Source organism: Monopterus albus, unplaced genomic scaffold, assembly GCF_001952655.1.
Source record: "Monopterus albus unplaced genomic scaffold, M_albus_1.0 scaffold10.1, whole genome shotgun sequence".
Lineage (NCBI taxonomy): Eukaryota > Metazoa > Chordata > Actinopteri > Synbranchiformes > Synbranchidae > Monopterus > Monopterus albus.
Genome location: NW_018127890.1, coordinates 433,534 through 443,788, shown reverse-complemented (window position 1 = coordinate 443,788; position 10,255 = coordinate 433,534). Strand labels below are relative to the sequence as shown.

The window sequence follows — 10,255 nt, the reverse complement described above, 5'->3', positions numbered from 1 at the left end:
AGCCTCAGACACACTCTTAAGGTAAGACCCTGAAGCCTGAAGCCACTCATCTACACTGGGACACTTAACTGGGTGTACCAGATCTAATGGAGCAGGAGCTAGGCAGACCCTCCAGTGACAGGACACCTAGGACCACAGACCACGGACAGCTCCACTGGAGAATATATGTAGGAGAGGCCTGCAGGAGAAACTACTGATAGCTTAGGCCTGAGAGAAGCCAGTAGGTTATATGCTGGACAGGAGAAGCTCTTATCTGAACTATCAGAAAGTTGGGAAAGATAACTTGACAAAGCAAATTGAGTAGATTGGCTGACAGACTCACCTGAGTCGGCATATTCATAGTTGTATGACTCAATTCTGAAGATGCGGCTGCAGTGCGCCTTCAGACCAAGTCAGGAGTCAAAATAGTTTACCTGAGGGAAGGTGAGATAGATACTTGTAGATTGTGTTGATTTTTAGCACATCCTAGATCCTTGATTTACACTCACCAAACTAGAAAAACATTAAAAAAACAGATCTTAGTAAAGAATCATGAAATTCCGATAGATATCTATTCTGATAGGAAAACTCTAGCCGCGTATCGTTCGCTTTAAATGTGGTTTTTGTAAGTTTGTACCGGTCATGCGTAATGATCGGGTGTGCCATGGATAGATTTTGAACAAGCAACGGGCCTATAATGTTCATTCGCCAGTAAATATTAATTTTACTTTAGTCTTTGTAGTCTATGTTTAAGATCCCTAATGTGAGAAACAAAGGGTGAACCAAAGTTTTAGTTTTGAAGTGTCGCATTGGCATATTCAGCACATTTGAATTGGCTTCAGTGACGTGAACTCCTTTTATTCCCCTCCTCTCTCACAGAAGCCAACATGTGTGACGACGAAGAGACTACCGCCCTTGTGTGCGACAACGGCTCCGGCCTGGTAAAGGCTGGCTTCGCCGGAGACGATGCCCCCAGGGCCGTGTTCCCCTCCATCGTGGGCCGCCCCCGTCATCAGGTAAACAGCAAGAAAAACTTCTAATAGGTTAGACTTTAAGGAGAGACTAAGAGGCAGGTAATGACCACACCTAAGACAATTAATTATCTAATACAGACAAACAGAATTAGGTTTGAACTAATTTTTAAGACAAAGAATTAACATTCTTAGAGGCAGATATACTGTTTTAGCAGATGAATCTGCTGGATCCTGTTTCTTTAAGACTAAATTAGTCACAGAAGAACTTCATTTACACAATCACTCTGTCTGTGGCCCACACTCTTAATTGGCACATTTACACAATGGCCATAAGGCCTGTCGAATATTTCAATCTGGCCAGAAGACGATCATATCTTCCTATGGATTATCTCTAAATCCCCTGCTAACCTTTCCATTATCATGCCGTCTCTTCCACGTTAGGGTGTCATGGTTGGTATGGGTCAGAAGGACTCCTACGTCGGCGACGAGGCCCAGAGCAAGAGGGGTATCCTGACTCTGAAATACCCCATTGAGCACGGCATCATCACCAACTGGGATGACATGGAGAAGATTTGGCATCACACCTTCTACAATGAGCTGAGAGTGGCCCCCGAAGAGCACCCCACCCTGCTCACTGAGGCCCCCCTGAACCCCAAGGCCAACAGGGAGAAGATGACCCAGATCATGTTTGAGACCTTCAACGTCCCCGCCATGTATGTGGCCATCCAGGCTGTGCTGTCCCTGTATGCCTCCGGCCGTACCACCGGTGAGACTGACAACAACAATCAACTGCCACTAGTGATACAGACGTAACTTCCTAAACAGATACAACACATAGCGTAATTTTCCTTTATTATAGAATAGCAATTAATTGACAATACGTATTAAAAACTGCATAGAAATTGCATCACATACTATTAACTGAGCTATTGATATGGAATTTCCCCACTGAATCCTTTTTACGCACAACGTTTACGCACTGTCGACCAGCCTTTCTGAGACTATGTCTGCTAGTTTATGGCCCTTGCGATACACTAACCAGCGTGTATTTATAAATTCCCCTTCAAACACCCACGTTATCTATAATATTACGCACCAAACTGGAATCTTTGAGGACTCCTTGTCACCTGTCGAACTTTAAACATTTGCCTCTCCTTAGGTATTGTGCTGGATGCTGGTGATGGTGTGACCCACAACGTCCCAGTCTATGAGGGTTACGCCCTGCCCCACGCTATCATGCGTCTGGACCTGGCTGGTCGCGATCTGACCGACTACCTGATGAAGATCCTGACTGAGCGTGGCTACTCCTTTGTGACCACCGGTGAGGAACTGTTCAATAACTAAATACCAGAAAGAAAGAAACAATCAATCAATCAATACCACTTTTTAGGCAGACATTATTTAACGAAGTGGAATCGAAATTATCAGCCTAACTTTATATTTTATTTTACAAGCTTAACTAAAGTTGACACTAGCCTGACCCACAACATCAAACATTTACGCACTATGTAAAGCCAACTGTATGCAGAGAAAAAGGACAAATAACATCTTAATGGACACAAATTGTGTTACTTAGACTAGGCATGCCATTTTCAGTTGTTAAATGTATTAACGAAGACTGAAAAAAAGATGCATCTGCGTGATAATAAAGCAAAAAGTTGATTTGTCGGCTTCAGAAATGTCTGTCCGCTGATTAATTCGTTTGCTATTACGCACACTGTGTCTGTGGGCTCCGCTCTTTGGCACTCTGAAAATTAACTTATTAACTTGTCCCCCACAGCCGAGCGCGAGATCGTGCGTGACATCAAGGAGAAGCTGTGCTACGTGGCTCTGGACTTCGAGAACGAGATGGCCACCGCTGCCTCCTCCTCTTCCCTGGAGAAGAGCTACGAGCTTCCCGACGGTCAGGTCATCACCATTGGTAATGAGAGGTTCCGTTGCCCCGAGACCCTCTTCCAGCCTTCCTTCATCGGTACGTGAAACAGTTCTTTATTTTTCTCAACGAAATATGGGGCCTTGTGCCAGTACCTGCCAATCTCTTAACAGTTGTCCCTCTCACCTGACCAGGTATGGAGTCTGCTGGCATCCACGAGACCGCCTACAACAGCATCATGAAGTGCGACATTGACATCCGTAAGGATCTGTACGCCAACAATGTGCTCTCTGGTGGTACCACCATGTACCCTGGTATTGCTGACCGTATGCAGAAGGAGATCACTGCTCTGGCCCCCAGCACCATGAAGATCAAGGTGCTTAAAACCTAATCAAACTAAAGACAAGTTTATACCCAAATTGAGTTGTTTTACTGCCAATTACGCATATGAATGCACTGCAGCCAGTTGCGTAACAGTTAACATTAGGCGGTCAGTATAATCAGTACAGCACTTTATTAATCCACTTTCTTCTCTCCTCCAGATCATTGCTCCTCCCGAGAGGAAGTACTCCGTCTGGATCGGTGGCTCTATCCTGGCTTCCCTGTCCACCTTCCAGCAGATGTGGATCTCCAAGCAGGAGTATGACGAGGCCGGTCCCAGCATTGTCCACAGGAAGTGCTTCTAAATCATTCGTCTTCATCTCCAGCTTCTCCACCATCTCCATCGCTTTCACCACCAGCTATTCGGAGATCAAACGTGGAGGAGGCTCAACCTCTGCGGCACAGCAACACTCTGCTGTCAGTGGGCTCTATGTCTGCGCTCTTGACATTCACATGCATTTTTTATTCTCTTGAAATATGCATACTAGCTGTTGTTTGTGTTGCACGGAGAAAGGCTGTGATAAACACCACTGAACCATGCATTTACCCAAAAATGTTAATAAAAAATAACAACATATTGCCCAACACATGTGAATGTAAGTGTATATACATATTGATAATTTATTAAAGTCCATTATTTGGTATTTTTGACTCTAGCATTGTTTTATGTTAGAAAGAGGGTGAAGCGTGAAAAACCAAATTCAGGTGAAAAATACAATGGAAATACTGCAATGTGGATGTTTCTAGCATTTGAAAGGTGTTGTTCAAGCTCGAATTTGCCTTCATAAACATCTGCATTTATTGTAAAATTCAATACTTAGGAGTTCCAGCACAAACTGGGAAAATATTGGGAAAAATATTCGAAATCATTATGACAACTGAGCCAGGAAGAGGCTAAACCGATTCAGCAGTAAGCACACCTACACAACTGCTATCCAATAAACCAATCTGGTCGGGTGTAGGGGGAAGTGTAAGGACGTGCTGTTGGCACGGCTCCCTGGATCATTATGAGAGAGACAGGGGGCATCTCTCTCTGTCCCATCAGCCATGGACTGCTGACTGGGGGCTGCTATGTGACAGAGGTACTGAAAGGTGACGCCTTCAAGCTCCGAGAGTTTCACTTGGCAGGAATGTGCACAGGCAGCAGCGCAGCAGCAGTAGCTCCGTTTTAGACTAAAGTTATCATTAGCATGGGATACCCGACACCCGGCTCTGAATCCTGTTGAGCTGTCTGACCTGTACGACCATCGGCGCAGCCCTGGCCCCCAGACCATCTTTAGGCAAAACCGTGTACAGTAGGGCATCCTTATATGCTTAGGCTCACCAGGTACTGGAGTTAGACTTAAAAGCACAAGAGCGCGTGCTGGGCGCGCATGCGCACACGAATCCGACACCCACAACTCCAATCTGACCTATTTTAAATGGGCGACAAATTAGAGCAACAACTAGCATTCAATGACCAACAAAGACTTTTTAGTAATGTGTCTAAGCAGCTTCAGTGCTGGAGTGTTGGAGGGAGGAAACATTTTTTTCAAAACATATCACCTCATTGTGCCCCATACAAGTTTTCATCCACTGGCAAATTCACTAATGGAAAATTAAGATATTTAAGAGGCTCTGGGAAATAAATGGGATTTTTTTGACATTCTGTGAATAAAAAGATAAACCAAATAATAAGAAAATAATGGGCCCATTAATAGGAGAGCCCTATTTAAAAGATTCTACTCGTTTGTTCAGGCTTTTCCTTTAATTTGTCATCTTATAATTAGGGATCATTTTTGACACCCGCATTATCATTATTGTATCTCGCTGGTAGCTACAGGTAGCCTACAGATAGAAGGGAAAGTTTTGGCCGATACAAGCTGATAGCCTAATTTTGGAGGCTTTAGTGGCCGATTAAAGCAGTGCCAACGCTAATTTAACAAGGAAAGTCACCCACGTAACTACATTCATATATTGAATTTCTACATAGTGTCTAAATACAACAATACAAATCATTATTTCATACCTTTTTACTATCTGATAGAGAGCCAGAGGGTTTATAAGCGCTCTAAAGAATACCTAACATACCACCCACCCGGCCACCTGTTGCGCGTGTGTTTGGCTTTTTAAAAGCGTCCCGAAGCGGGCGGAGCTAAGCTAACAGACGCAGCCTACCCTGTGTGATCACAGCAGCGCCCTGAACGCCGTCTGTTCCGCTTCTCTTTCGTGAAATCCTACCCCAGTGTAAGTATCTACTGTGCACAAAATTAGACTCTTACATCCCTGAATTTCTCCTGTAAACCCCTGCACTGTTGGAAGCGAGAGTCGATGGATTGTCAGTGAGATTTTATGTTTACTGGGCTGCGAGTGCTGACAGGCAGGCGATTATGATTAACTCCGTATGATAACAGACATCTATAAATATCAGTTGTCCTGCAAGGGTAATATGAAGAAAATGATTAACCAATATGTTGTCACCCTGTTACAGTGTAATAGCTTATAAGCTATTGTTCAAATCGGCAATTTAGTAGCATCTCATTTTAAAACACTGGGATGTTTTTTGCTAAGCAGTGAATAAATGATGCTGTAATGGCTTGTAGGTCAACAGATTATAACGCTTGTGATGTTTTTATACTGTGACTGCGGCCGACTTTTATTTTGAAGAATTCAACTGATTGCCGGAGCCAATCAGAGAGAGGGATGCTAGTGATGCCATCACGTTCAAGACGTTTCTGCACAGCTAGCGTGCTGAGGGTTGAATAATTTTTGTTAAGACAATTTTTACAGTTAGATAACGACCGAGTTCACAAGTATATCCATTATTTTTCAAAAGTGCAGTTTTAACTTCTTCCCCAGCCCAGGGAGATAAAGTAACCTCGGCTAGATGAGGAAGTAGGCGTGTTCTGAAGCCGAGGAGCCTCCAGCTGCTCTGCCATTGGTTCTAGCTGCTCCATAATACAGTTTTAAATGTCTGGCGGTGATACAAAACCTAAAGACTTGCTTATGGGGAATCAGCGTGTTTGTGAGAGGTTTGTTTAGGCTTTTAACACAATAATTTACCAATGTAGTGGGCATTACATATGTCATAGACCGGTTATGCAGGTGTCATATTAGCTTTTGGGTGAGTTTTAGTTTTTATTGGATTGCAGTCAAGAAGTTCTCAAAGGCTCAAGATGGTGACCAAGAGGATCCGCTCGGAGTACATGAAGAAATTTAAAGACCCCAAATGGGAAACCTATACTAAGTGTTATGAGGAGATGCTCAAGTACAGGCTGACCCGCAGGCTGCTGGAGCAAACGCACAACCCCTGGTTCTGGGGTGGGTCTGACAGCGACTCAGACTCTGGAGGAAGAAGTCCCCGGTCTCCCAGTAAGAACCAGGGACGGTCTGAGACAGAGGATGAGCTGGAGGAGTGTGAGGGGGCAAGGACGGAGGGACAGCAGGCGCAGCAGACCAGAACCACAGTGCTTGTTCCCAGACGGTCCCTTCGAGAGAAGGAAGAGTTGGGGGATGCATCAGCTGGACAGACTGCAGTCCACGGTAATCATGACTGAAAAGACAATACTATACTGGGATGACTACATGTTACTCTGCTGTACCATATGATGTGATTTACTCCTCAGGCTCACAGTGTGGTGGTGCCAGAGAGACTAGAGTACCAGAGGAGGAGACAGAGGAGCAAAGATCCAGCAGCAGAGGCAGTAGACACTTAACAGTTCCTCACAGAGAAGGAAGCCAAGGTAATTCAAAGCAAAAAAATACTTTACATAGTTGTTCATTCTTCAGCAATTTAAATACAGACAGGTGACAAATTAAAGGAAAAACCTGAATGCTGGGCCCCTACAGTGAGGAGGGGATCTGGTGGTCCTGTTATTTTGACATGGTCTGGCTCCACTCATCCCCTTAGAAGGAAGGGTCACTGAAAATCAATACAAAGTTTTTCTGAGTGATCACCTTTATCCTCTGATGAAACATTTCAATCCTGATGGGAGTGGTCTCTTCCAAGATTACAGTGCCCCCATCCATAGCGCAGGAGGTGTTACTGAATGGTTTGAGGATGAAAATGAAGCATATGCCGTGACCAAATGAGGGAATGTCTTTTGGAAGAATGGTGTTCATCCCTCCAGTAGAGTCCAGAGAATCAACGCCAAGGTGCATTGAAGCTGCTCTGGCAGCACGTGTTGGCCTCCTTTGTCACCTGGCTGTACATTCATAAGCCCGGAGATGGAGTTAGAATCATGGTCAAAATGAAAGAAAGAAGAAAGAATTTGAATGTGTGCTGGGCAGTAGGGTGATGAAACACTGACAACACACTTTCTTGCAGATGATCTCTCCCCAGGGAACTCACAGAATGTCTTTTTAAATTTACCAATATTATCAGGTAGATAAATTCCTAAAGAACTACAGCAGATGCTGACCAACTACTTTTCTGCTCTTTGTATGTTGGCTCTGCTTTAACCTGTGAGTATCTTCTATTTTCAGAGACAAACACTGGAGGACCACGACCACAGCAGAGCAAACCCTCTAAATCCTCAAAAAAAACTCGGCACTCTCAGCGGGTCCGGCCTGCACCATCACGGCAGCCCAGAGAGAACAATACTGAGAGCAGACATCCTTTTGCTCTGTATGGTTCAGGGGAGAAAGACGCAGACATCGCAGGAAGAAAAACACATAACATAGGCCCTGCAGCTTCAACTAATGAGGTAATCTTCCTGTGTGTTCTTCTGTGTATTGATGTTTGACAAGGTATGTCAATGGGAGCTGACAGTTGTGTTTATTTTTTTTACATAGATCCATGAGTCAGCTCTACGTGCCAAGTCCAGGCGAGAGGTGGAGCGTCAGATCCAGACCCAGAGAACCGAGCACCGCAGAGCCAAATCTGCTGATCTGGAGAAGGCCAGGAAGCTGATTCAACCTGAGTTCAACCCCTGGATCACTGAGTACATGCACTGCTTTTCTGCTCGCTCTCGATAGGACACACATGCATATTGTACATATACACACACTCATCAGAAATACAGGAGGGTGATAAATGTAAGGAAAACGCTTTGGATTTGTTGTTTGGATAAAACAAGACATTTAAAGATACCACTTTTTCTTTAATTTGTCACCCGTTTGTTACAGCAGGATGATTCCAGACAAGAATAAGAAAATAAAGCCACTTTCATCTCGAGGTTTAAATACACACACATACATGTAGAATAAAGCACGGGGCCGATGGAGTTGTACAAAGGCTCCTACATGTGTATCTTTGGTATTCAACATGTGAAACTGACAACAACTTATACTGAAATTCACCATGTGGTTTATTCCCCCAAATGTCTACTATCATGCTGTTTTTATACAGTAAAAATGATTTAATATATTTAACACGGAACATTTTACAGGGTAGTAAGACCACTGAAAGAAGTTATTTTAAGGCACTGTAAATGTATCATTGACAGATACATCTACAGTATACGGCTGAGAATGGGGAGGTTAAAATGCATTTTATAGCCATACTTTGATGCAGTCCTTTTAAACACATGCTAGATACAGTAAGATTATATTCTGTCCATATTTTTATACATGTGGGTATTGAAGGCAAAATGGCAGTGAGCCTGAAAAGATTCAGTCATATTCTCACTTAAAAAAGAAATAAAAATGTGAAAAAAAGTACAATCCATCACTTATTGTATACACATACATGCAAGGTGAAACCCACATAATCAAATTGTTTGTAATTATGCATTAGTCAAACTGATTTGGTTTAGACAGACAGTGAATTGCAGTCTCAAACTCTGTGTAACAGCAGATTTATGTGATTTGGCGGTGGCATTTTCACTTGAGCTCATTAACGCTTTCACGTTTGTTCTTTAGTTGTGTTAATGTGTGTGCACAGTAACCAATGAACCGGGTGCTAACACACTCTGAAAACAAATGTGCGTGACTGTGAACAGTGTGTTTGTGTGGTCCTGTGGATACCACAGTCTTTACACAGTGATTGAATGTGCGTCTCTTTTCATGTAAATTACAGCTAACTGAGGATCTCCTGAACACATAATAATGAGCAGTTTAAAGCTGACATTCTTAATCATCGTTGTTATGGAATATGCATTGGAACCAAAAGTGGAACCAAAACAAAAATGGGAATAAAGCCAAAGTCTAAATGACCTCTACTTAGAGCTGCTGCTAATTCACTGTTTACTGGTTGAAGCAGCACTCGCTCTAATGTACGATCGAATCCAGCAGCATTTTCACCGTCACCTTTCTTAAATAAAATTTGTACTGAATACTTTAAGTATTTAGGTTTTCATGTGATACATTTATCTTTTGAATCTTTGTATATTTATACATATATATGTTAAAGAGTTATTTGTGGACTCAAGTGGATTTTTGATTCATTGTCTTTGCATGACTGTTGAAATCAGAACCTGCTTGATCATGATCTCATCATCTCTGTGCCATAAAGGTTAGTTTTGCAACTATAGTGATTATTGTGACTGCTGTGAATATCTAGCAGATTTTCAGTATTACATTACTTGCTTTGCTTTTGTAATGATTTAGATTTTGTGTTAGGTTATACTGTAATATAGTTAAGAAAACTGATGTGTCATTTTGTGCAATATTATAATACTTTAGGTACCTGCATTGAACAGGTGTGTTTTTTTTACATGTGGGGAACTTTGACTATCTTAAAAAAGGACCAAAACAAAACAGTTAATTCCTATTTTACATCTTCATTGGTTAATGAAACCAAACTTTATCATCTACATTCTGTTCATATGGAAACATTTTAGTTTTGGTGAGGAGTTACTTATGTTTTTGTAGTTTTTCTTGGTCATGTATAGCAGACATCCGCCAAGCTAAAATATTCCTTTATACCGGGATAGTGCCATCTCAAAATATCATCCCACTCCAGAATTTTTAATCAGGGATAATATGAAGAATAAATTATGGTGGCACCAGAAGAACTGAAGTTTCAGTGTAGAGTCTGACTTTAGTCAAAATTGAAGTCAGAATGAATGGGTTTCATGAGCTTCTGAAGGACTCCACATTACAAATAAAAAGTAAAGTTACACATTTC

General features: G+C 42.5%; 2 protein-coding genes across 4 annotated transcripts; both read left to right on the top strand.

Annotated features, from left to right (window-relative positions):
* Positions 1–3,788, top strand: acta1b (actin alpha 1, skeletal muscle b). Its single transcript, XM_020589914.1, has 7 exons — positions 1–21; positions 859–995; positions 1,395–1,719; positions 2,113–2,274; positions 2,734–2,925; positions 3,021–3,202; positions 3,369–3,788. The coding sequence occupies exons 2-7, from the start codon at positions 867–869 to the stop codon at positions 3,510–3,512; spliced, it is 1,134 nt and encodes a 377-aa protein (XP_020445570.1). The 5' UTR covers positions 1–21; positions 859–866; the 3' UTR covers positions 3,513–3,788.
* A 1,519-nt stretch (positions 3,789–5,307) lies between these two features.
* ccsapb (centriole, cilia and spindle-associated protein b) lies at positions 5,308–10,249 on the top strand. Of its 3 annotated transcripts, none has more exons than XM_020589870.1 (5): positions 5,308–5,433; positions 6,339–6,729; positions 6,813–6,929; positions 7,672–7,892; positions 7,981–10,249. In XM_020589870.1, exons 2-5 carry the CDS (start codon positions 6,363–6,365, stop codon positions 8,161–8,163), a joined length of 888 nt encoding a protein of 295 aa, XP_020445526.1. In that variant the 5' UTR covers positions 5,308–5,433; positions 6,339–6,362; the 3' UTR covers positions 8,164–10,249. The 3 variants fall into 3 exon arrangements, with proteins under 3 accessions (XP_020445526.1, XP_020445527.1, XP_020445525.1); XM_020589871.1 differs by lacking the exon at positions 5,308–5,433 and adding an exon at positions 5,448–6,218; XM_020589869.1 differs by lacking the exon at positions 5,308–5,433 and having other exon boundaries at positions 5,448–6,729.
* The last annotated feature ends 6 nt before the right edge of the window (positions 10,250–10,255 follow it).

Coding starts and splice junctions, on each gene's coding strand:
- acta1b (XM_020589914.1), top strand. CDS start 867: ATGTGTGACGACGAAGAGACTACCGCCCTTGTGTGCGACAACGGCTCC. Junction 1,720..2,112: donor TGCCTCCGGCCGTACCACCG/GTGAGACTGACA, acceptor GCCTCTCCTTAG/GTATTGTGCTGGATGCTGGT. Junction 3,203..3,368: donor CCAGCACCATGAAGATCAAG/GTGCTTAAAACC, acceptor TCTCTCCTCCAG/ATCATTGCTCCTCCCGAGAG.
- ccsapb (XM_020589870.1), top strand. CDS start 6,363: ATGGTGACCAAGAGGATCCGCTCGGAGTACATGAAGAAATTTAAAGAC. Junction 6,730..6,812: donor TGGACAGACTGCAGTCCACG/GTAATCATGACT, acceptor TTTACTCCTCAG/GCTCACAGTGTGGTGGTGCC. Junction 6,930..7,671: donor TCACAGAGAAGGAAGCCAAG/GTAATTCAAAGC, acceptor TTCTATTTTCAG/AGACAAACACTGGAGGACCA.